This window comes from Squalius cephalus (assembly GCF_949319135.1).
Source record: "Squalius cephalus genome assembly, chromosome: 5".
Lineage (NCBI taxonomy): Eukaryota > Metazoa > Chordata > Actinopteri > Cypriniformes > Leuciscidae > Squalius > Squalius cephalus.
Window position 1 is genome coordinate 21,273,769 of NC_137126.1, and position 27,649 is coordinate 21,301,417.

The window sequence follows — 27,649 nt, forward strand, 5'->3', positions numbered from 1 at the left end:
TCATAAACCGTGCCCACGCTTTCACAATCCGTTCCCACGGGTTTGTAAAATGTACTCACGGATTTGTGGCTCACTCTCATTTTAGAAGAACACCAGGAGGTACGTTGTTAACGAATCTTATAGTAGGCATATATTGTTTTATTGTGTATTAAGTGGAATACATCGAATTGTCTTAACTGCGTCTAGCGGGTTTGGGTGAATAGGCTATACAATTTAATATGAATGGCGTGCATCAAAATCTTTTGTTTATTTGTGATAATCTTAACACTTTAGTATTCTAAAATACTAAATAACAAAATTAACAAAAGCGTCTTCTAATGTAGCCTATAAAATGTAATAATAATAATAATAATTATTATTATTATTATTATTATTATGTGTTTAACTATAAATGAGGTCACTTAAGACAGTAATATGTTTATCATAAAATAATTTATGAACGCTTTATTTAAGCAAAAATTATGCAAAAAATGTAGGCCTATTTTATCCAAAACTGTAAAAGGTTAGGTTATAGCCTATAAAAATAAAGCATTGATAAATTATTTTATGACAAACATATTACTGTCTTAAGTGACCTCATTTATAGTTAAACACATAATAATAATAATAATAATAATAATAATTATTATTATTATTACAGTTTACATATTTAGAAGACGCTTTTGTCCAAAACTTACAAAAAAGGAACAAAGCAATTCGTCAAATATCAGTCATAATACAGGTTAGAAAATAATACTAAAGTGTTAAGATTATCACAAATAAACAAAAGATTTTGATGCACGCCATTCATATTAAATTGTAGCCTATATTCATACCCGCTAGACGCAGTTAAGACAATTTGATGTATTCCACTTAATACACAATAAAACAATATACTATAAGATTCGTTAACAAAGTAGGCTCCTGGTGTTCTTCTATATGAGAGTGAGCCACAAATCCGTGAGTACATTTTAGAAACCCGTGGGAACGGATTGCGAAAGCGTGGGCACGGTTTATGAATTAGTGGGTACAGATTGCAAAAACTGAAGGCAGTGTTTACAAATCTGAGAGCGCGGATTAAAAACTCGTGGGAACGGTTTATTAACCCTCTGGGGTCCTTCGTTTAACAGTCACACTTGGGACCTTCGGGTCCAAATGGACCCGGAGGGCGGGATTAATATATATATAAAAAAATCTTAATATTTTTTTTTTTACTTGTTTTTTATAATATTTTTTCTTTTCTTTTTTGGTGTTTTGAGATAATTTTATGATTTATAATTAATATTTATGCAATAATTATGACCCATTTTTTCCCATTAAATATAATAGAAATTTTTTATATATATATAATTTTTATTTTATTTTTATTAAAGATGTATTTCATTTTAGAGTCAAGCCTAGGCCTCATGAAAGCAATTTTTGAAATGAGATGGGCGCCAACTGGTGGACACACTGAGCATTTTTATCACGCAATAGCACATTTTTACCACTAGTGGATTTACAGCTCTCTGTAGAAAGGCTTGCGAATTCTAGTGATTTTTGCCTGAACAGATTTAGTCTGTTTTGCACTCTTGATGTTTTAGAGATTCACCCCTTCACTGTTGAGTCCTTTTTTTCTGCATCCTGGCTGATTTGTAGATTGTATGCACAAAAAAACTCTGTGTTTTCATATTTTTGACAATTTCCCATTCATTTCCTATGGGAGTCATTTTTGACCAAAGAGCAGAAGTGTGATGACCACTTAGCATGCTTGGATCATGACCTCAATATTTTTTGTGTGTTCACATACCTAATACCATAAAAGTCACCTAGTTTCGTAACATTCCGATGAAGCTGTGATTTTTAAAAATTCAAAACAGATTTTTGTAATCTGAATTTATTAGTGTGTATGTGTATAAAAGTGTGTTTGTGTGTGTGTGTGTGTGTGTGGATGTGTCTGTTTTGCACTCTTGATGTTTTAGAGATTCACCCCTTCACTGTTGAGTCCTTTTTTTCTGCATCCTGGCTGATTTGTAGATTGTATGCGCAAAAAAACCTCTGTGTTTTCATATTTTTGACAATTTCCCATTCATTTCCTATGGGGTCATTTTTGACCAAAGAGCAGAAGTGTGATGACCACTTAGCATGCTTGGATCATGACCTCAATATTTTTTGTGTGTTCACATACCTAATACCATAAAAGTCACCTAGTTTCGTAACATTTCGATGAAGCTGTGATTTTTAAAAATTCAAAACAGATTTTTGTAATCTGAATTTATTAGTGTGTATGTGTATAAAAGTGTGTTTGTGTGTGTGTGTGTGTGTGTGTGTGGATGTGTCTGTTTTGCACTCTTGATGTTTTATAGATTCACCCCTTCACTGTTGTGTGCTTTTTTTCTGGATCGTGGCTGATTTGTAGATTGTACGCACAAAAAAACTCTGTATTGTCACATTTTTGCCAATTTCCCATTCATTTCCTATGGCGGGTCCATTTGGACCCGAAGGTCCTGAGTGTGACTATTTTTTTTACAACCACTTAGACTATTCAAATCCTGTCCCCAATTTTTTTGGGTGTTCATATACCAAGTACCAACAAAGTCACCAAATTTCGGATCATTCCGATGAAGCTATGATTTTTTTAAATTTTTTATTTAAACGCTTCGGGTCCATTTGGACCCGAAGGACCCCAGAGGGTTAATCCGTGGGCACGATTTGTTAAACCGAGGTAACAGTTTGAGAATTCGTGAGTACGGTTTAATAAACATTAAAATAGTAACATTAAAAATGATGGCCAAATTTGAAAAGTACGGAGTGTCTTGCAACATGTTATCTACTAACATGTACAAGTTCAAATAAAGTTTTGACAAAGTTTTTATAAAAAGATAAACCTCGCATATTTCAGCCTTTAAATCATTTTTATAAAAAGAATGATTCAAAAAAGACAAAATACTGACATTTACAATGCACATTAGCTTATCTTTTATTATTAATAGTAAAATTAGGTCCGATTTTCCCTTGGCGTCTGTCGTTGCTAATGCTATGCAACCATGCGCTCTCCACAACGACAAAGAAGTTTTAATAGCCAATGGATTTCCACCACCGAAAAACGCTTGCTGTAGCTCTGCTAGAAGATTTATTTACGGAGAAGAAAAAAACACCCGTGGTTTGGGTGCACCCCCATCCTTCATGTTGACTCGTTGCGCCTGGAAAAAATGAACTTGAGCGTGCAAAAGACGCAATATTGAACGGCCCTTGGCGAGCTACCTCCAATCAGGCCACGAGCTACTCTCGCGAGCGACGTGTTGGAGACCACTTTAGACATTATGTCTGAAAATCAATATCCTAGGGAGAAAATGAATGAGATTTTCCTGTTCTGTTGGGGGCCCCCTTGGAGGGCGGGGCCCGTTTCAATTGAAACGGGTGAAACATAGGTAAGGCCGCCTCTGATCGCTGATTGGCTAAAAGTGCGTGCTCGTTGGCGATGTCAACACCAACGCCAGCTGACTCTGCATGGGTGCGTTTAGTAATGTCATGATGACTGATGTTATGGACTACACGCACACTTTAGTTTTGTTTATTAACAATAGACTTTAAAATGCAGATGTTTGAAAACCGCCAAACTGACCCCAAACCAGCCAGATTTTGTCCACACGCCCAAACCCTTTTTTAGCCACACAATCAAGTTTAATTGTAATTTAATAGGCTACATATTTAATTCATTAAAATTATATGTATTTATAATTATGCAAATAATATGTCAATTATATAAAAGGTGTTATATCATTATCATTAGGCACACAATAGTTGACATAACACTTTGTTTTATTTTTTGAATTAAACAACATACAATATAACACAATATGTATCTTACACTTAAATTAATCATTTTGTCTAATGATAAATGAGCCCTGCCTGTCACGACATTACCTTCTCTGCCTTCCCTTATAAAATAACCTTTTTATCATAGTAAAATCATTCCCAACAAAAGTATTGTTTAGCATACAACATGTTGAAGATTAGCGTACCGGCTGTCGATTACTTAAATGAAAAGGTGTTTCCTCACAAAAGTGGTTTGTTTAGTGTAGTGAAGCCTCCTCTCCATTGACATCCATTTATAAAAAAAACGGCCTTTGCACTCCTTTCCTGCGTACCAGCGTTAGCATTAGCTGTTACGCTTTTTAGGCTAAAGGTTGCAGGCTTGTCATCTAGTGGCTTTGTTACTACTACACCTTGATTGATCAGCTGACACCAGCAATCCTGTAAAACAGTGATCCTCAAACCTGTCCTGGGGACATCACACCACTGCACATTTTGTATGGCTGCGTTTAAGTCCAATTTTTTTATTCCGGTCCCTTGCTAACTTCCCTCCATATAGTTCACTCTGATGTAAGTGCCCACTAATGGCGGAACCCTTTCAATGTGTTTAAATGGAACACCCTAAGCCCTTGATCACTTTGAATCTGCAATGGAGCTGATTTATTATTTAGCCTACAGTTTCAAAAATTACACAAACGAAAATGATAACAATACAATAAACTATAACAATCAGCTTAAGTATAGCTAAACGTATTATACTGTTTAATTTTAAAATAACTCCAATATCATACATACAGTCATCTGGGTGGGGGTAAATAAAGCATGATCTGCTATGTCATGCCAATCATGTTGCATTGTGGTCTAAATCTACCTGAAGTGTATATTGCACTTGATCGCAAATCAAAAGAGGGGTTGAGGGTCTGTCCAAATAAACATCCTTCGCCCATTTGACGAAGTTGAACGCACTTCAAAATGGTCATTGGACTCACACAATTTTAGTCCTGCAGTCTCTCCTGATGAACTGAGTTGTTAGATGAGGGAAGACATACACAAATTGTGCTATAATTGCTATAACTGCTATAAAACAAATTGTCCTTCTCTTGTCAGACTTGTTGCTCGCTTGCTGTGTTTGCCATTGATCTTATTTGTTAGTATTTGGAGTATATTAGTCATTTTGAGTGATTTGAGAAAGTGTTTTGTGTGATTGCTTGTTTGAAAGATATTTTGTGTGATTAGTTTGGACATTTGTGATTACAACTAATGGCTTTTTACTGACCTTGATTTCAGTATTTCCCCTATACTGATTTGTTTGCTTGTCTTTGTAAATATTCCATTTGTAGGCTATATAATATTTAGGAAATATAGGGAGTTTTGACTTTTTTTATTGTTTATGCTTAGAGAGTTAGGGAAATTGTATTTTCTTTTTTGAAGTTTGGTTAGAGGGAAATAAGTCTTGTCGGCTCCTCAAGTCAAAACCCCAATTTGTATGACTGTTTCTCAATATCATTAAATTAAAACATTCATTATTATTATTTTAAATCTTTGCAGTTTCATTATCCATTCCTTTCATTTTTTTCCTATTGCGTCCTTTACCTCTATGGGAATAACATTTATTAAAAACAAGATTCATCTTCTGTTGTGGTAAACAATCAAGTTCCCCGTTCGCTCTGGTCTCCTTCTGTAAGTGAACTCTGAACTGAAAGATCTGTGCTGACCAGGTGTAGGAAGTGCCTCGCCCTCAATTGTTTATTTATTTTTTTTCAAAGCATGAACTTTGTCACTCCAGCTTCACCTATACGAGAACGGGAAGAGCAAGCCAGCTGTGTAGCTGTCTTTGAATGTAGTGTAGGCCTACGTTCACAGAAACAAAAAATGTCAGGATCCATCAAAGTGCTCAGTCTTCTTTGCAACAAGATTAATGAAAGCAATACGTTTACTAGTGGGGACATTGTGGAGGGGAAAGTTGTTTTGGAAGTGACCAAAGAAATAAACGTGGACAGTTTTTTTGTGAAGCTCACGGGAGATGCGGACGTACGCTGGACTGAAAAAACAGGTTTTGACGAAACAACCTACCGTGACCATGACAGATACTTCAAACTAAAGCAATACTTCATTCAAGAGAGCTCAAAGAAAGGTGAACTTACACAATATAAAATAATTATGCATAAATAATGACTATAAAAATGTATAGGCTAGGTACCTGTCAAAAGTTTGGAAACATTGCCGTTTTAAATATTTTTGAAAGAAGTCTCTTATGCTTACCAAGGCATTTATTTAATCAAAAGTACAGTAAAAACAATAATATTGTGAAATATATTATTACTTTTTTCTCTTTTAATAAATTTAAAAAATGTAATTTATTCATGTGATAAAGCATTCTGAAATAATTTGTATATGCTGATTTGTTGCTCAAGAAACATTAATTATAATTATCAATGTTATTATGAAATATTATTTATTTATGTTTACATTCATAAACAGGAAATAATAAATCCTTGTATAGCTTACAAGCCAAAGTATGGACAGATGCTTGAAAAAAAGAGCATTAAAGAATAAAGAAATTATATAATAAGAATGGAAATAATATCTGACTAGTAAGCTATTTCTTGCTGTCTACAGGACAAGAAAGGAATGCCACACTTGTAAGTGGAGAAACTTGTAAGTACCGGTAATGCATATTTCCACAATGTCTGCTATTTAATAAGTTACATTTATTGATTTATTGAAATGTAATTACAGTAAATATGTAGTATCTGTCAGGAGTTATTAAAGGTCCCATTGCATGACAATTTCACTTTATGAGGTTTTTTAACCTTAATATGAGTTCCCAGCTTGCCTATGGTCCCCCAGTGGCTAGACGTTTTGATGGGTGTAAACCAAGCCCTGGGTATTTTTGAGAAAATGAAAGCTCAGACGGGCGAATCTAGAAATCTTCCCCTTAGGTCGTCATAAGGGGAAAGGTTACCTCCCCTTTCTCTTCTTTGCCCGCAAAAAGAATTTGGCCCGCCCATGAGAAAATGAGCTGCGCAAGCGCAATATTGTTTTTTCCTCGAGAGACATCATGGCTTGCAAACGAGCGAAGCATGGCAGTTGCTCAGTGTTTGGATGTACAAATGAACACAAAAGTATTTTTTTTAGTTCCTTCATCCAAGCCTCTGAAGAACCAGTGGGTTATGTGAATTTCTGATGTGTAATTGTTCAAGTTCAGACAGATAATCTTTCTCTCAAAGTCGTTCAATACTGTTTATGCATCAGTAAATCAAGCCAGTGACTAAACGATCAACTTCACGTCGTTTCTCTTAGTAGGATGAAAACAATCTTACTTAATCTGTGATTAATATATATACAGAAAGCGATCAAAGAACAATCCCTTTCCAATCGTCCAAGCTGTCAATCACACAGCTCGAGTTTATCTGGACACTTACCAAAACTCGTTATGAAATCAATGACGCTGTTATGCTGCACAATGAAGCTCTTACTGTACTTACCTCATGTTTGCATTGGTGAAATCATTAGTGAGAGTGCAGAAACTGTTTTGCAATTATAAGATCTTCATTCACGCAATCAACAGGCTGTCATCTGCTCAATGCTCATCACTGCAACCTTTTATGTGATGGGAATAGATCTAAATACTTAAAAAACTTCTCACGATTTGTTAATCCCGATAGCTGTAATAGTAAAAACGTATAATAGCTGTAATAGTAAAAGTTTTCGAGAGAGTACCACATGTAATGCTACATATTTCATATGCAAGCATGTCAGCCAATCACAGCAGTGGGCGTTTACACTGAAGTCTCACAGCAGACACGCCCCTTCAAACAGAGCATTCAAATCAGAGGCTAAAATCAGGCTAGGAAATATGCCTTTTATTCCTATATTATAACAACTTTTGATCTAAAAAAACATACTAACATTATAAGGGCACCCCAGGAAACATTCTAAAATAATAAAATAATCCATGCAATGGGACCTTTAAACAATGAAGCATCCATCTTGCTGTCCATCCAATGAAGCAACACACATTATGTCAGAACACAACAGTTCAACAGTACACGCTTCCTTATCAAAATAGTAGTCCACAACACAATTCTTTTCATGAACACAACAACAACAAAAACATGTATAAGTTACATAACAACAGAAAAGAGTATATAGTGACAGTAGACTAAAAAGCTTGTTGAAAAAGTCACAATATCCCAACTCTCTTTTAACTCTATGCCTTTAATAATTTGCCTTATGTTTCTCAGATGGGCCAGTGATTAGACCAGGAAATCATATTTTTCCATTCAGACTTCAGCTGCCTCAACAGTGAGTGATACAATACAAGCTTCAAATATGTGCACAGTGAAATAATAACAATATTCGGCAGGTGTGATTCACAGCCCATTAACACAATGTACAGAATACATTCCCTAGTAAAAGCAAAACTGACTGTCAAATCATCATCCTCTGAAAAAGAAGATGCTAGTCATATTGACGGCATAGTAATAGACAATATTAGCTTTAATAAAATCATATTATTTGCTTATTATTCTAGAATGCTTGCTTTAATGTGCTAATAGTAAAATACACTGAACAAAATTATAAACGCAACACTTTTGTTTTTGCCCCCATTTTTCATGAGTTGAACTCAAAGATCTAAGACTTTTTCTATGTACACCAAAGGCCTATTTCTCTCAAATATCGTTCACAAATCTGTCTAAATCTGTGTTAGTGAGCACTTCTCCTTTGCCAAGATAATCCATACACCTCACAGGTGTGGTATATCAAGATGCTGATTAGAAAGCATGATTATTGCACAGGTGTGCCTTAGGCTTGCCACAATAAAAGGCCACTCTAAAATGTGCAGTTTTATCACACAGCACAATGCCACAGATGTTGCAAGTTTTGAGGGAGCGTGCAATTGGCATGCTGACTGCAGGAATGTCCACCAGAGCTGTTGCCCTTGAATTGAATGTTCATTTCTCTACCATAAGCCATCTCCAAAGGCGTTTCAGAGAATTTGGCACATCGAACACGGGTGCATTTTATTGATGGCATTTTGAATGCACAGAGATACTGTGACGAGATCCTGAGGCCCATTGTTGTGCCATTCATCCACGACCATCACCTCATGTTGCAGCATGATAATGCACGGCCCCATGTTGCAAGGATCTGTACACAATTCCTGGAAGCTGAAAACATCCAAGTTCTTGCATGGCCAGCATACTCACCGGACATGTCACCCAATGAGCATGTTTGGGATGCTCTGGATCGGCGTATACGACAGTGTGTTCCAGGTCCTGCCAATATCCAGCAACTTCGCACAGCCATTGAAGAGGAGAGGACCAACATTCCACAGGCCACAATCAACAACCTGATCAACTCTATGCGAAGGAGATGTGTTGCACTGCGTGAGGCAAATGGCGCTCACACCAGATACTGATTGGTTTTCGGACTGGTAAGCTCATGAAAAATGGGGGCAAAAAAACAAAAGTGTTGCGTTTATATTAATTTTGTTCAGTGTATGAACAGGTATACAACTGTTATTCTGATTAAATTAAAAACCTATTATCATGCAAGTGACAATGGTTTTATTTACTTGCTAATGCATATGTATTGCATGCATTACCATGTTATGCACTATATAATACTTGTCCGTTATTTGTGAGAAACTAAAGCTTTTTATTTTACCTTAATTTCAGAAATATGCCTACATCTTTTAAAGGATATTATGGTTGGGTTAGGTACATATTGATGGTAAAGCTGAAAAGGTCTTGGAAGCCAACATCTACTACATATGGGGAGTTAACCTTTTTGCCCAGGAATGATGGGACCAATGATCATTTACTGGTATGAATTATAATACCATGTTTGACTCTTTGGCGCTCATCCATTGATAAATAGAGAGATTATGTAACTGCTTATACTGTTATCAAAACCTTTCAAGGGAACCTTGAAAACCTTTCCCTTTCGATTGATGCTGTGGGAATGCTCTGTGTGATTACGTCTTGAAGCACATGTGAAATCAGTCCAATGGTGTGGCGGAACGTCAGAGGCGGGTGACATCACAAACCAGGAAACTATAAAGCCTTCCCAAATCAAGCAGCACTAACTTCTGTGTCTTCAGTAATGGCTCTCTGTGAAACCATTTGTCTTATTTGATGTTGTCTGTCTATCAAAAAAAAGTACAATATGGCGAGTAAGCAGCATTTTAGAGTGCGTGTCCCCCCCTGCCCGCGTTATCTTACGGGTGGGGACACACACAACCTTTGTGTTGTTTGTTTGGGTGAGGAGTAGACTTGTAGTCAAGACCGCCTAAACCGAGACCAAGACACTACCAAGACCAGAGGGTATCGAGACCAAGACAAGACCAAGACCAAGACAGACCAAGTCAAGACCAAGACCAAGTCGAGACCAAGACCGAGACCAAGTCGAGACCGGAGGAAAAAAAAAACAGACTAGTGTTGAAGCTAAGTAATAACTATGAATTCAAGAACAGCAGCATACTAGGGTTCAGCCGCAGTTTACATTCAATACATATTAGACGGTATTACTTCAACTACATAGGCAGAACTATACAGAGACAGACCATGTCATGTGTGTGACTGTGAGCTCACTGTAAATGTTTTTGCAGACTGGGTGAGATCAACTAGGCCTATGTGTAGCAATTGCATGACGGCTGTTACTGCACTATTAGAGGATTGAGACTCCCTTAACTTTTGTGTACTGTTGAGGACTGACATGACTGGTACTGACTGGTTCATCTGACAAAACATCAAACACCTCCAACACCATCTTGCTCCTCCAACAACTGTCTAAAGAATGAGAAATATGTAACCAATTGAAATTATACTTAATGTGTAGATGAAATTGTAACATCAAATTAAAGATACACAATTATAAACTTGGATTAGGCCTAATGTTTCCGCAACACAACGGAGATATGCAGATGATATTTAAAAGACCATTTATTTAGTCTAACACCACCATCTTAAATACAATACTGTAATCAAACAACACACACACACACACACACACACAGAGATATCAAAGACACAAATTCATCTAAGCAAATGCCTGCCTATCTCTGCCGATTTCAGAGTCTCCAAATGAATCCATTCTGCAACTTTTAAATACATAATAAAATGTTTAAAAACGAAACTAGGCTTAAGTGCAGGACCCGAAAGTTGGTCGTTTTGTCGCTATGGTTACACACACACACACACACACACCGTTGGCGGTGTGCTCAAAGTCATCTGTCAGTTGTGCAGTTACCCAAAATCTCCTGAATGAAGTTAAAACCCATCATGTCACTGATATGTGTTTTTTAAATCAAGTGATCAAAGTGCTCGTTGCCGCTGCGATCAGTGGCGCGGATAAAGTGTTTTCTCGTGTGGCTCGCGCACGTACACGCCGCACTGTCTTCACTCGGACGCGCGCTTTAATCCGTTCCGTTGCGGATAATAATGTTGCATTATCGAACGTTGTGTCGTCGTGGATATTGTAGTATTGTATTGCTAAATCCCCCGACCACTATGTCGGTCTGAGACAGCGAGACCTAGACAAGACCGAGAGGTCCGAGACCAAGACAAGACCAAGACCAAAGACCGTCAAGGCCGTGACAAGACCGAGACCACGTAAAAGTGGTCTCGAGACCGGTCTCCAGACATACATCACTAGTGAGGCGCATGCATGGTCAGCGCTCGAGGGTGCTGGCTGTGAGCACTGTGAGGTGCTTAATATGCGAACACTCCGATTCCGCCTGACACTCTTTGACGAGGGTGCTCAGGCTCGCAGTCATGGGGTTCACAAATGGATCTATCAGAGGGGTTAGAGACAGGCCCAGCCTTATCTCTGTCCTCACCTGATATATCTAGTGCCTTTTCTCAGGGTTTGGAAGCACACGCTGTGTTTTCTTCTGCCCTGGTTGAAGTACAGACACTGCAGCTATCTAGTTCTTCTGAAGAATTAGATGTTGTTAGTGTCGAGGCAGGAGACTCGCCACCTCAGTCTCATGCTTATGAGGAGTTAGAAGAGGTTGTGATGCATGCTGTCGCCAGGAAAAGCATTAACTGGCCAGCAGGACGTTCGCACAAAAAGGGGGTTGCTCTCCAAGATGTTTGCATTGAGGCAGGCTGGTCCTCACCGTACACATTTGTGAGGTTCTATTCTTAGAACCTGGACTCTAAACCAGGGTCCCAGGTGCTCTCGTCCTAGTGCTGCTCTTCACAATTTCAAACAGGACAGTCACTTCTCGCTATGGTGGCGTTGGTATAGACATTCCCTAGCGTCAATCGATGCAGCGAGAGTTCCCTTGAAAAGGAACGCCTCAGTTACAACTGTAACCTCGGTTCCCTGAAGAGGGAATGAGACACTGCGTCACCTTGTCATACCTCCTACATGCCTGTCAGAGACTTACTTCAGACTATCAAGAAGCTAGCACTGCTTGGTTTGGGCAGGCTTAATAGTTTCTTGGTTCGTGATGTCACACGCCTCTGACGTTCCGCCACACCATTGGACTGATTACACGTGTGCTTCAAGATGCAATCACGCAGAGCGTTCCCACAGCACCAATCGACGCACCGCAAGTTCCCTTGAAAGGGAACTAGAATTACATTTCCTCTAAAAGCAAATAATTTGCAAAAGCCTCTAAGTCCGTCTAACGGTTTTCTTTAATATTAATATTTTTATCAGGCTCCTATGTATACTACCTAAGTACCAACATTTCTGAATGGGCTGCGGCTGGGATTTAGTGAGTTTGAAGTGAAAGTATTTGAGGAACGTATACTACTGTATGTGTGGAGAGCATTCACTCAATATTATTATCTCATTTTTGACAGAGGTAGCTTTTAGAGGCTTTTGCATCGGAGATCTTCATTTATATATATATATATATATATATATATATATATATATATATATATATATATATATATCATTTATTTGTTTTTTGTTTTTCTTCATACAGCAACCACAATCTGGGACACAAGACAAGAAGATGAAACTATTCAGCTCAGGGAAAATGTCATTGACTGCAACAACAGACAAAACTGGCTATATGCAAGGTGACCTCTGTAGCTCTCAGTCAAAGCTGCATAAACTGAAGAGTCTATGCCAATTTCAGTTTGTCTATTTTTGTTATTACTGATAGCCTATGTTGTCTCTAATTCCTCATTATTGCTGCAGGTGAAACAATCACAGTTTTTGTTGATATTGACAACTCTTCATCTCGTGACGGCAAGTTAAAATACAGCCTCATCCAGCAACAGATGTTCCTTGCTGGCAGAACAACTAAAAGAAAATTAAGATACATAGTTCACGAGACTAAAGATTGCATACCATCTGGAGAAAAGCAAAAATTTATAGTAAACCTGAAGATTCCACGTGACCTGACTGTCACAACTGAAAACTGCAGAATTATAAGTGTGCAGTACCAACTCAAGGTGCTATTTCGTCTTCCTTAGTTGCCATTTTTAAAGGGATAGTTCATCCAAAAAATTCTGTCATCATTTACTCACCCTCATGTCAGTCCTTATGCGGAAGACAAAAAGTATTTTGAAAAATGTCCCAGTGTTATTTTGTCCATACAAGTCAGCATGCGCCCATTCATGTTGTTTTGGATTGAATTAATCATTCAATCATTCTTTTGTGTTTGAAGAAAGAACATTTTGAAACAACACCCAGGGTGAGTAAATTATGACAGAATTTTCCGTTTTGACAGAACTAATGTTCACAAATTTCTCAAATGTTTGTTACATCATGTAGTAAAAGTCGACACTGAGTGCAAAAGATGACTTCCTATAAAAGAGTAAAGCAAAAATAAATAATTTTATCTGTTTTCTCTCTCTTCCAGTTCACTTGATTTCTGTACACAATTGTCTTTCAGGTCTCTCTGGATGTGTCTTTTTCTTCAGATCCAGAAGTCAAATTCCCTGTGGTTATTCTTCCAGCTGACCAACAATGTCCTCCCTGGGGGATTCCAGCCATATCCGCCGCCTCAGCCTAACCTTGTGCCCTATCCTGGTGGACAACCACCTCCATATGCAGAACTTTACCCCAATCTGAATGACCCTTCAGCGCTGCCCTATCCAGGAGCTGCTGCAGGGCTTTACCCAAATCCAAATACCATGCTGCCTGTTTTCTATCCGACTCAATCTGCACCAGTTTATGATCCAAATCAAAGCACTAAAGAATCCTCTCCTAATGTGCCTTAGTCTTCTTCACCAGAAAAAACTTCTGACTACTTCTGTCAATTATAACTTCATGGTCAATCTAATCTATTGTGATTAATAAACAAGGACTTTTCATTTTACAGGGAATGTAGCTCTAGATGTAGATGTTACAAAAAACTTTATCCCTGACCAGTCAAACTAAAACTTATTTAGCTAAATCTGATAGTACTATGCTGTATTGATACTGTGTTCTTTTTAGAACATTTGTTTTGTTTTCCGTTGATTACTTTATCTGCACTCAAAAAAATGCTGGGTTGTTTCTGTAAACAAATTGTTGGGTTGATTGTGCTGGGTCAAAAAGTTGGGCTGTTTGGGGTACTGTAAACACATTATTGGGTTGATCATGCTGGGTCAAATGAGTTGTAAGGGGGTCATTCACAAATAAACCGCTGGTTGGGTTATTTTGACCCAGCAACTGGTTACTTTTTTCATTCTTTGTGGAACTTTCTGGATTCTTCACTTCTGACTCGAGGAGCACGCCACTCGGAGCAGGCAGTGTTTTATGGTAAGTTAATATGAATGTTTACCTATATTTTTAATAAGTTGTGGTGGTAGCAGCAAGCTAATTTCACTGTTCAACATACAGTCGTTGATATGGAAGTGTGAGGGGTAACTATTTATTTCTGTGAAACATTAAATAGCCACAGCTAGCCGGTTAGAATTTTTTGACAAAATGCCACGTTAAATCCTTAGTTGAAATTAAACCAGCTATATCAGCAGCCTTTTTGAAATATGCAGTTTAAATTCTAAATTCATCATGTAATTATCGTAGGCCTATTCATTGTGAACGTTGCGTATTTAAAAGTGAGATAAGCGTTTTGTATGAAATCCATACGCGCACTTTCCTCACAGGGCTCGCACGTAAACTCAGCGGGAAATGAGTCTCTAATGTAGGCTAGCTAGTGAGTTGTGAGTGAAAAGTCTGCTGGCGTAGTTTTAGAAATACTCGTCAGAAGAAGTGACTGAGGTAAGTTCCAGCACAGTCTGCGTGTGTTTTCTGTAATGTCCATCGTTTCTGCATCGTTCTGCCAAAAAAGGCTTTCAAGAGCTTGATATAGCCTAGTTTTTATTATGTAGGATATGACTTGCAATCTTTATATAACGTTACAGCGACTGAGGAAAGGAGAAATAAATGGACAGGCGTCAGTTTTGAGAAGAAAATTATACCCGTTTAGTTGAACGAATGATCGTCAATATTTAAAACTTAAAAAATGCAAACTTACATGATAGCCTACCCGAAGTATTTTATTGTGTGTAACTTGTGCAGCTTTGTGGGTTTGTGAGTTTTAACGTTAGACACTATCAACATTACAGTAATATTTTACTTTTAATAAAGTAATGTTTTATTTGAATGCCTTAATGTTGATAATATTTGTCCAAATTACTCTTTTATTACTATTACTATAATTCAGTTTGCAAATACTGAATACACATTTTGTTTGTTTTTCACATTTGGTCATTTAATGTTTGCAATATTTTAATTGCATATTCAATAATAAATTGATACTTCCACAAAAAAAACTTAACTTGCATGTCAGTTTTATTGCAACACTCTAAGTGATTGTCCGGGAAGCAGACACACTCTGTCAGTTTAAATCTAAACTAAAACGCATATCTTTTACCTGGCATTCATATAGAACATTATACATTTCTATTATTCAAATCAGTTAAATGATTATTAGGCTGCATAGGTCAGCCGGAACCGGGGACACTTTCCTATAACACCTGATGTACTCATTATTTAATAAGAAGAATGGCATCTATGCTAATTTTTGTCTTTCTGTTCATTCTAAAGTTTACTGAAGTCAGCCAGATCCAGGCCATATCCAGATCAGAAGGTGGACCTGCGCCTGGACCCATCCATGACGCATCCCTGAAGGGCCAGCCTCATCAGCCCTGTGAAGGCCTCATCGACACGACTGATCCTCAACAAACTCGTCTCCATACCGGTGTGATGACTCCGACTTCCAACCAGATGGAACTGGATAAATATTCTGAATTTTCTTATTCAATCTGACCTCTGACCTGTAATGCTGCCTGAATCATAATCATACACTGTTCGCTCGATGGCCAGAAGAGAACTGAACGACTGAGCCTGGTTTCTCCCAAGGTTTTTTTCTCCATTCTGTCACCTGATGGAGTTTTGGTTCCTTGCCACTGTTGCCTTGGCTTTTGGCTTGCTTAGTTGGGGACATTTAATATTCAACAATATTATTGATTTGCCTTAAGGTGGACAATGACGCAATTTTTCATCTAGAAACAAACTTTGTTGTATTATTTTCATGTTACAGTATTACTGTGAAGCTGCTTTGATATAATCTGTATTGTAAAAAGTGCTATATAATTAAAGATGACTTTACTTGACTTGTGTAATCAACAGGTGAGGACCAACATGGTTGAATATTTACAAAATGAGATGACTGGTGAATTGCTGCACATTCTGTGCCTCAGGGATTAAATGAGGGGGACATGTCAGACCTTTGACATTGATTAACATTTGTATTCAATAACGAAAAGTATTAAAGAAATGTATAAAATTTTTAAAAAATTAAATGAGATTGAAATCACATATACCTGTACTGTGGCCTCTCTGGTTTATTGTATTACAGAGATAATAATTTTTTTACATTCGTAATATAACAAATATTTGTTACTAATTTTATTAAGGCAATGAGACAAGAGATAACCCAGCACATGAGTAAGACTTAACCCAGCAAGAGGGTTAATTTCACCCACTGGTTGAGTCAAATGAATGACCCAGAAATATGGGTTAAATGGTAAAACCCAGCACTTGGGTCAAACCAACCCAGCGCGTGTTCTGTCCAATAGTGACCCAGCGGTGTGGTTAAGGTTGGGTTATTTTTTAACCCAGCAGTTTTTAGAGTGTGTATTTAAGCCATTGTCTTGTTTGTGTTTGATGCAGTTGTTATCTACTGTTACTGTAGTTTGTTATTGGAATTATTTTTATTTGACTCTCAACACAGATCTTTAGGCATCAAATATCCACCATACTCTAACTACCTATTTAAGATTAGTCTCACATATAAAGTCTAAGTATTAGGCTACAATAAAACTTGGCGCTTGGAACTTTCAGGTATCTTAGCACTAACATATCAAAGAAATTGGACTGTTCTTCATCAAAAAAGGCAGAAGCTAAACAGATAAACCCAAAATGTCTTACATTTTAGTTGTGATCATGCATCTATTTCACCAGGCATTGGTAAATTCAAATGAAATTTTGAACATATTGTACATCCCCACCCCATCCGCACTTGCACACAAGGTAATGTCAACAGCCCAACCCTTGTTTACTTTTCTCTACTGAGCATTTCAGCAGTTTCTTCTAGTTTATTTAGTTCATTTTTGAAAATTGTGTTGTGTTGTTCAGCCATGTGCACTCACCAGGTAAACATTTTCAGAATCTAAAGACACGTTTACTCTAACATGAACATTAACATTAGTTGCTAAAGTGTTTTATGTTAACATTTTAGCAATACTTTTCTCAAGGACCTGTAGCCTTGTCATTATAAGTCACACTGAAACAAAAACATCTGCTTTGAAAAATAAGTTAATTTAAACATATATAGTTCAGCTACAAGCAGGAAAATTATAATTAGGCTATATTGTTTATAACTTCAATTGGTTTCGAATTACAGTTGTCCAATAAATCACTAGAGGGCAGCAGAATCCATCGTAATTCGTTCACACACAAGCGACTAAAGCAAGACACAGAAGAACGCAAGAGTTTCTGCAGCCGCAGGGTGGAGCATTAGTTTTCGCAACTTGAACCAACATGTCCTGTAGGTCTAAATCTGCTAGTGAAATTATGAAAATCAACCTCATCAATAATAATATTATGATCTCAGTATTCTTTCTGCTTCTTCTCCTTATGCCATCTTTACAAAGGAAACCGAAGTTCACCGTGGGTTCCACACAAAACACAAATGCTTTAAAACAGGAATAACAGTTGTATTCATATTTTAAATATGAAACTAAGAATATAGAAATATGAAATGAAAATTTGGGAGAATGATATTCCTGTGTAAGTTGGCCCAATATCTGGAAATAAATATCGAAAAGGCAAACTCGGTTCATTTGACATATTTTGTGGTTTAAAGCTGGTACCAATTAGCATCAGTTCATCTTTATCTAAATGTAACACGGCAGTATGCCATGAAAATGCCACTGACCTCCAGGTAAATCTCTTTATCAATATCTGATATTTTTTTCTGCATTGAGGCACGCAGTAATTTTTTTTAAATAAAAGCAATATTTTGAATAAAAACATTGCATTATTTAAGCCATCATATGTTGGAAAATAACAAATTGTTTAAGGTGTTTCATGTTCCTGTTGTGCATTCCCCTTGAGTAAACAGAGCCCAAATTCACTTATAACATATTACTCTATAACCAAACTGTTCAAATATTGATGTGGAGCTCTACCTAAACGTGTGAAAAATGTTTAGACTTCCACGTATTATTTTAATACATTGCTCAGCTGTTCGCTGTTATTTGTCTCCTGAGTCCCCGGTCAAAGAACTGCACAAAAAGCGGAAGAAGGGGGACGGTTAAGAGAGTTTTGCGCATGCGCACTAACTTGTTTTTCACAAGAGCAGCGCTTAAAGTGAGCCGGTGGCGAAATCTCGCTGTCTTTCATTGCAGACCATCAAGCCTTCACCGAGACGCGATAACAGCATCTTTTGCTGTTATTCAGCTCTCGCAGCTCAATGACACTATCCAGTGTCAACTCTCGCTTTTTTTCATAAGAGACTATTTTCATAGACTTTGGCCGTGTGATTTGTTTTTGTCTACAAAACTTTGTACATTTTATTTTCTTGCCACCATGGTGCTAGGAAAGGTAAAGAGCTTCGTTGTAAGCTACGACTGTCTAAATGACAGCAATGTCCCTGTTTTCTCAAGTGGGGACTCCGTCTCAGGAAGAGTTATTATTGAAGTCACAGGGGAGATTCGTGTGAAGTCACTTAAAATACATGCGAAAGGATTTGCAAAAGTTCGTTGGACAGAATCACGAAATGCTGGATCCAACACTGCCTACACTCAAAATTATACAGAAGAAGTGGAATATCTGAATCATAGAGACATCCTTATTGGCCACGAAAGAGGTAAGAATACAGATCAAACATGCTCTCAGTGTAGATTTGTTCCGAAAAGAGCAGTTGAATGTAACGTTACTGGTGGGATGGATGCTCTGTGGTCCAGGATGACATGACATACTTTGGATGCTGCACAGTACTTGTTGACCGGTGTATCTGTAGACAGTATTGTGTTGATGCATATGCATTTATTTTCTCTATCGATTGTTTTGATGTATTCATTTGTTGGATTCGATTGGCTTATTAACGAAAAATAGGCTACACCATATACATGGAACATTACATGGCAGACTCATGATCATTCATTTAAAAAAAAATTAAAAAAATGATTTGGCAATACACATGCTTAATTTCCACTATTCCGTTTATAAATGCGTGATATTCAGCACATTTATTTATTTGATTCTGGACTACACTTCAACATTCTTTCAGGTGTCAGTGACAGCTTGAATGAATGAATGGTGGCCACACAGTTTGCTCATCTCATGCTACAGCCTTATAAAAACGAGATTCGTCTTCGGTGCTCCACCTCTATACATTTCTTTTGGAAAAAGCTACGTGCATAAATTTCATATAATATCACAGTAAGGACACATATTTCGGCATAATGTCTTAAGTTTCCACCCATTGTTAGAAGCGGTTCAATCCTGTTTTGATGCAGTGTCTGGCCGTTCTTGTCTCTGATTGGTGGAGGCGCCAACGTGTCTTCCGTGACATCATGCTTTTGCGGAAAGTGAGAAAAACAGCAACTTTGCACCAGTGGCTGTAGTATGCAACCTTGCACATACAGTGGCTATTACATTTAAATGCATTCAGTTGTTCCATAAAACGTCATTGCTGACTGACAACCTCGCTGCATAATGTTCTTGCATATTGGACTTTTCACATTTGAAATTGGCCAGGGTCATACAAAATTTTTGAGTAATCGTATTCCTATCAACTGGTTTCACACTGTACATTTATAACCCCTCATTTGCATATTTATGAGGTCGAAAACCTTTATTGTACTAATACAGCTCTCGACCTGTTTTGATAACCGCAAGTCTTTCGGTAGAAGTCTGTCCGCTCTGGCTGTTTTAGCCACATAAAACTCCTTTTAACCAGTTCTGTTCGACATTTTCAATTTTCTCTCCGCGCGCTCCACAGTTTCTGCAACTGTACAGAGCTCATGAATATTTAATTAGGTTTAGCACCGAGGCAGTTCATTGGTTGTCTGTTACCAAACAACTTGATGTAACGTTCTACCGCTGCATTGTTCCATTATACTGACTGAGCAGGACTTCAAAACACAGGGTTACAAAATTACAAGTGTGAAACGTTGCTTTACCCAGGGGGAATGTGACTTCAAGAATACATCCAAATTGTATAATAACTTTTTCCATATTCAGTCACTATTTTTTGTTGTTGTGAAGTTTTGGTTAGCCTGAGCTGGCTTCTGGTACAGAACGAGCCAGCCAATGTTTGAATGTTGAAACTTATTCGTTGTATACGAATCAAGTAGTGCATGTAATGACTGTTAGTTGCATGCGTATTGTAATTTGAAAGAAATTCTTTCCCCTGTAAAGTTCTAATCTAAATAATGTGTCTAATTGTCACTTTGCTGTTTCTGTATGAGTAATTGGTTACAATAAAGATCAATTTATAATGGAAACTGGTCGGTTTTTTGTCGTTTCTGATTGCTGGTGTTTTATTTTATTTTATTCATTTATTTATTGGTCATAATTCTCTCACGTGTTTTGCTGAATGGGAGAACGCTCGTGAAGTCCACGCCGCAGCACACGAGTAGATTTACGCGCGCGCGCTCCGCCGCACACTAAATACGTAATGAGCGCTCCGGCACAGGGAAGCAGTTGGCTCCGGTTTAGTCCGGTCTTCTCTTGCTGGAGTCTGCCTTTGATTGACAGCTCCGTACTTGTTTACCATGGCTCCGCTAAGCTGAATGGAGTGCTGACTGCTGAGCTGGCAAAACGAAAGCCGCGGTGCTTTTTTTGTGTTACACAAACATTATTTAACATTGGAATTTTGTTTCACATTTACCTTATGTTTCATGTGAACTGCAGTAGATCTTACGAGTATGTATCCCATTCAGAATAAATACTGAAACTTAATACACATGTGCCTCAAGTGCAATGATTATACATTTAAACGCTTATGATTCATGGTTAAAATATAGGCTAATTGTGATGCATGTGATTTGCTGGGGTTTATGAGAATCATACTACTTGTTTTATCAAAGTTTGCTTATGTTTACATTTAAGCATTTAGCAGAAGTATCATGCCTTATGTGTTTTAATAAATTAGATCATGTAACAAACAAGAAGATGATCAATGCTTTGGCAGGTAAGGTATATTTGGAATATTGTTCTCTTCTGTTTCAGATGATGATAACTCTGAGGAGGGACTTACCACTATTCATTCAGGAAGACATGAGTATGCATTCAGCTTTGAGCTTCCACAAACGTGAGTTTTGGTCAGATGTGCCACCAAAGCTAATACTTGTTCATCTGTACTGTATGTTATAATTCTTATTTGTATTTTCTTTGTGTCATGCACATGCAGACCTCTGGCTACCTCGTTCGAAGGGAAGCATGGCAGTGTGCGGTACTGGGTAAAGGCTGAGCTGCACAGGCCTTGGCTTCTGCCCATGAAGACCAAGAAAGAGTTCACTGTCTTTGAACACATCGACATCAACACTCCTCTCCTGCTGGTGAGTGTTCGCATCATTCGCATCCCTGTATTCGTCCTGATTCATCAATGCAATGTTGAAGAATAACCATTCATGGTTCTTGCATTCTAAAGTTTTGGTATTCTACTTTGCACAGTCTCCTCAGGCAGGAACTAAAGAAAAGACGCTATGCTGCTGGTTTTGCACCTCAGGTCCAATCTCCTTAAGTGCCAAAATTGAACGGAAGGGTTATACTCCAGGTAAATCTTCTGATAGTTAATATTTTCACTAGACATTTGGAACCCCACTGTAATTTTACATGATACTAGGGTTGCATCAAATTATTATTTTCGATTAATCTGTCAATTATTTCTTCCAAAATAATCCAAAAAGAAAAAATAATCATGTCAATTTAAAAAGTAAATTAATTTGTATCCCTTATTTACAAAATTGTTATACCCCACATACTGCCCAGTGTTGTCCCCCAAACAATGTGCAATCTGAAGGCAATAGAAACAAATAGGCCTATAGTGACTTAAAATTAAAATTCAATTAGAAAATACAATTAGAAATGAAAAATGTCCCTTTTACTGTTGCTGTCATTAAAAATACAATGCAAAAGTGCAAAGTGCGCAGGCTGGATTAATCTCTTTCTCAAATTTGTTGTTGATTATTTTCATTAGCGATTTGATCGATTCATTGTTGCAGCCCTACATGATACCCCTTGATACTTTTTGAAACCATTAACAATACATCATTTCTTTACACAGGAGAGTCCATTCAAATCTTTGCAGAAATTGAAAACTGTTCATCACGTATGGTTGTGCCAAAGGCTGCCATTTACCAAACGCAGACCTTCTTTGCCAAAGGGAAGATGAAGGAGATCAAGCAATTGGTGGCCAACATCCGAGGGGAGTCGCTTTCCTCAGGCAAGACGGAGACATGGAATGGAAAAATGTTGAAAATCCCTCCTGTATCACCCTCCATCCTTGACTGCAGTATCATTAGAGTGGAGTACTCACTCATGGTACGTGCTTTTTTTTATTTTTTTTTTAGATTACTGATCATCTCTACATGTTGCCGGCATTTTCTATAGCTTAAAAATGTAAATAATGCAGTAATTTCAGAGCTTTGTCAATTTCAAGCAGCTAAAGGATCAGTTCCTTGAACACCCTTATGCTTTCCACCCATGCAGCTCCATTAGCGATAAGGAGATTATGCCAAGTTCTCCTAGCACATACTGATAAGAAGATCAGCCTAAAAATATCTGATGAAATTCAGGCCATTGAGTGATAATGACCTATTAACCCCACAAACCAATCTGTCATCGCTCGTATCTGAATATTAGAGTTTACTATTTCAATCCATCATGAATACATAAATAACGTTGTTATATTATTTTCCTCCTACAATTTATTTAGTTTCTTGCCTTTTGGCAAAAGCATCTAAAGTGTCTAAAATACTCTGGCACAATGATTGGGTCATCCCTACTTATTTATTTTTTATTTTTTTTAAGCAGGATCCTTGTTTTCTCAGATAACTGAAATCATGACTCATCAAATACTGTTTCAGGGTCCAAGTCTCTATTCCGTTTAGCCGTTTATTTACGAAAATGAAATTTTGGTATGGAGATAAAGGTTAGGATCATGATATTTTTCATTGATAGTACTGCACACCATGAGTGTATATTAGCACCGTTTGTTTGCTTTTGGGATATGGAGAAGCATTTGGACCTGGAAACAGTGACAACCAGATGGTTTTACCAGTCATATTTACAAATCAAGGTGCACTATTTGTGAAATGATTAACCTAAAATCCCAATGTTATTATCTGCAGGTGTATGTAGATATTCCAGGAGCCATGAACCTATATTTAAACCTGCCCCTGGTGATTGGCACCATCCCCCTCCATCCTTTTGGTAGCCGTACATCTTCTGTGAGCAGTCAGTGCAGCATGACCATGAGCTGGTTAGGCATGGCCCTCCCTGAGAGGCCTGAAGGTAAGGAACTCTGCACGATATTGCCTGCTCATCCCCTAGGTTGTCAATTAAAGGAATAGTTCACTTAAAAATGAAAATTCTGCCATCATTTACTCACCCTCAAGTTGTTTCAAACCTGTATGAATTTCTTCTGCTGAACACAAAGGAAGATATTTTGAAGAATTTCGGTAACCAAACTGTTGATGTACCCCATTGACTTCCATAGAAGAAAAAATATATACCATAAAGTCAATGGGGTACATCAACTGTTTGGTTACCGAAATTCTTCAAAATATCTTTCTTTGGGTTCAGCAGAAGAAAGAAATTCATACATGTTTGAAACAACTTGAGGGTGAGTAAATGATGACAGAATTTTCGTTTTTAAGTGAACTATTCTTTTAAAACCACTTGTTTTGAGGCATGTTTTCAATATAATAAGAATCCAGATTAGGTCAAGTGATTTGAATCTTGACTTACAGAGAAAGAACTTGTTGCACAGTGTTCTTTAAAATAAGACACCAAAAGAGGAAGTGGAGAGAACATTGTATGCAGAGAAGAAACAGATATCATGGTTGGCATCGCTACAGCATTAACATTTGCTTTTGCTGTACGCAGCTCCTCCAGCCTATGCAGAGGTGGTCACAGAAGAACAGAGGCATGGCTGTCTGGATGTGTCGTCAGGACGGGAGAACTTTGAAGGGCCATTATTGGCCTACATCCAGGAGTTCCGCTTCCGACCTCCTCCACCCTACTCTGAGGTAAGCTTTTTGGGTTTTTTGATGGGTAAAATGTTGATATTTTTAGGAGGCAGCCTTCAGCCATGTTTACATGCATTGGACTCACGCCAGCTGTTTTTCTGTTCCCCTCTCCATCAGATTGATCCACATCCAGATCAAGCCACATCGACCGCGGAGCAGAGACTCGACACCTGCCCATCACGTTGAGAAATGCATGGAACGAGCCCAAAGTGGTTGGGCTTTAGGAGCTTTCACTTTTGTTTATCTCCAGATGACAGCGATTGTTTGCTTCGCTGTCACCACCGAGAGAAAACAAACCTCTATGGAGAAATCCGTTCGTAAGGGTGCAGGAAGTCACTGGCAAATTACCCGACCCAGAGATTCCCCCCGTAACCCCCCCGACCCGTGGATGGGACACACCCCACCGGACTAAGCCTGGAGAGCTTTGTCAATGTAGTCACTTTTCTCATGCTTTTCAGTAAAAGTTGACAAAAGAACACGCAGACCTTGTCCAATATCTGAAGAGAAAGGCAAGAAAACACTACGACCGCAGCCATTCGCAGTACAGCTGAGAGAAACTCGTCATTCTCTTGTCTCAGTTTTTGATTTCTGTTTGCACATGTTTGCTTTCCTCAATTTGAGTTTTAAAATCACTGATTGTTTTATTTCAGTTTTCTTGGATTAAGAGATTACAGGCTTATAACAGTTTCGCTTGAGCCGCACAAATTACAAAGAACACAGAAAACAGATTCTGAGGAATAACAGATTGAATGGACTGACGTAATGCACTGATCTTGTTCAAGCTCTTTTGAGGTCTGTCGTTTTCATTGATTGTGTTTCCTCAGTCGATAATCTGCTCTTGGTAACATGCTGTCTGAAAGCTTTTGCAATGTTGCCTTGCCAACTCATAACCCAAGAATGGCATTTGTTTATTTTTCTCCTGTTCAAATGGACTTTCAGCCAAACGTGGTTTGCTTGGTGTTAATTTTGTTGCACGTTGTTTGGTAGAGGAGCAAAAGTCCAGGACATGGTGTTCATGTGTGTGATCGGAGCAGAGAGATAAAACAGGGTGGGGCCTGGGCAGGATGCCTGAAAAGGTTGTGGCCTTTCTGTTCGTAGTGTGTAGCGGTGCAAGCTTTGAGATTGCACTGCCTGAAAAAAAGCACTCAGTCTCAGGTCATCTCACTTGCCAAATGAAAACAAAAACAGTGCATATTATGTTTCAGTTGCACTGTTTCAGTTCAAGGAAGGAGACTATAGAAGGAAATTCAGATTCAATATTGAAAAACTGATTCAATAAAGAGAGGAGATATGCACAAAGATGCAAGGCAGCTTTCAAAGACTTATGACATTCCCTTTTTGTCCTGCTGCACTGGCGGACTTATATTTGACGTAATGTTTCTTCAGACCAGTGAAGCCAGGCATGACCCAAAGAATGGCACAAATGCTTAAAAAGCCAAGTTGTAAAGCAAAACGAGGACTCTGGATCTTATCCAGAGACATCCGAATCCAGTTGAAATGAGTTGTACATTTGTTTTTAAAACTCATTCGACTACAAAAGTAGTTTAGGCTCTGATCATGCTTGGCCCTCATTAAGCAATTGTTTGTTTTTTGTTTTTTTGTGTGTTTTTTTTTTGCTGAATTGAAACCACAAGTCTGCTCATGTCTGGTTGAGGTCTGGAGAAATGTTGGCATTCAACCATTTAGCTATGTAAATGAAGTTTGGATTTATAGAATTAGTCATTATTTGTGCACACAGTGTGTTATAGGTTCACCTCTAATGTGGTGGTTATGATTCAGCAGTTTTTGAAGCAAAGTGATCTTAACATAGTGGCCTTGATGAAGTACTGATCTTAACATTCTTAACATCCTATTTGTTATCCTTTTATTCCTACAGATTGGGGTTTAGTTTAAAAGGACAAAAAGGGAAAACCAAAAAGTCCTTCAAAGCGAGCAAGCATGGATCATGCCACTTTTGATTTGAATGGGTTTCGGTTTTCAGTTATGGGTTTTGATGAATACTTATGGGCATTCAGTGTTTGTTTTTCAAACAAACTAATTAATATAGATCCTCTCGTCTCAATTAATATGGGAACAATAGCTGTAGCACACCTTAGAGAAATTGGTCATCCAAAAACCCAAGAGATGATTATGAGAAAAAAATGATTTGCTTCTCTGTTGTGTTTTACAGTTTAAAATCGAACCAAAATTGGCTACTAATGAAAGAATAAGCTTAAGCACAAAAAGAAAAAAGCTTCTTTTTGTGGTCAGTCAATACTATAGTCTAATGCTTGGCCTTCCGTGTAGTCCAGTGTTAAAGCTAAACTCTTGACTCTGTCAGGAAACACCTTTAATGGAAATATGTTATGTTTTAGAAATGAAGTGCAATATTTCTTGAGTTTATTTTGACTCAGTGGTATATTTTGTCTTATTTCAATGTGATTTCATTTCAGAGATCATTATGAACATTTGATAATGATCGAAATGTATGTCTGTATTGGTTTTAACTTTTGTCTTAGTTCTTCCTTGGAAATAAATAAACTAAATAAAAGAAAATCCCTTACTTCTGCTGTACTTCTGCTTTATTTTTATTCTATTTACTATGTTGATATTGGTGCATAAAAGCAAACAGGCTACTTCCCAGAATTTAAAACATCAGCAAGACCTCTTGTACGAAATATGGACATGTTGTGCCCCCCCACCCCGTCAATAAAACCAATTCAGCGGAAACTCCACCCTGCAACCGACTCTGAAGATTTTATTGGTTGCCTACACCAAACTCTACTCTCTAACTCTACCCTTTACCTTAACTTAAACTAATTTATAATATTTTGTAATAATTGATGATCTAATTTAGTGCTCATAAGAATCCTTTTCTTTTTTTCACATTTACTCCTTTGCATTGCTGTTGCTTTAAGTAGATCATTTCAAGATAAGGTTGAACCTTCTTTAAGGTGTTGGACTCCAAGGCGCCAGTTTGGTTTATAGGGGATAACCTTCTGACCTCAGCTTATCAGATGGCACTAGGGTCAAGAAGTAACTTTGGGGTCAGGTGAGTTCACAAACTTTGGCCAGCAGGGTTGGTTGAAAATACTAACACATAAACAAGGCTTATCTTAGAACTGGCCAAAACATGGGGAATTGTTATGCCCAATTCTAAGCTATGG

At 37.8% G+C, this 27,649-nt stretch overlaps 1 protein-coding gene and 1 pseudogene across 2 annotated transcripts; both read left to right on the plus strand.

Moving 5' to 3' along the window:
* The first annotated feature begins 5,578 nt into the window (after nucleotides 1–5,578).
* On the plus strand, nucleotides 5,579–13,978 carry LOC307159481 (arrestin domain-containing protein 3-like; annotated as a pseudogene). Its single transcript has 7 exons — nucleotides 5,579–5,908; nucleotides 6,394–6,432; nucleotides 8,022–8,082; nucleotides 9,459–9,606; nucleotides 12,725–12,821; nucleotides 12,943–13,199; nucleotides 13,643–13,978. The product of its transcript is annotated as an arrestin domain-containing protein 3-like (transcript).
* A 4,621-nt stretch (nucleotides 13,979–18,599) lies between these two features.
* arrdc3a (arrestin domain containing 3a) lies at nucleotides 18,600–27,045 on the plus strand. Its single transcript, XM_079870954.1, has 8 exons — nucleotides 18,600–19,111; nucleotides 21,481–21,562; nucleotides 21,662–21,809; nucleotides 21,925–22,027; nucleotides 22,538–22,794; nucleotides 23,604–23,766; nucleotides 24,361–24,503; nucleotides 24,621–27,045. Exons 1-8 carry the CDS (start codon nucleotides 18,832–18,834, stop codon nucleotides 24,687–24,689), a joined length of 1,245 nt encoding a protein of 414 aa, XP_079727080.1. The 5' UTR covers nucleotides 18,600–18,831; the 3' UTR covers nucleotides 24,690–27,045.
* Nucleotides 27,046–27,649: the final 604 nt, after the last annotated feature.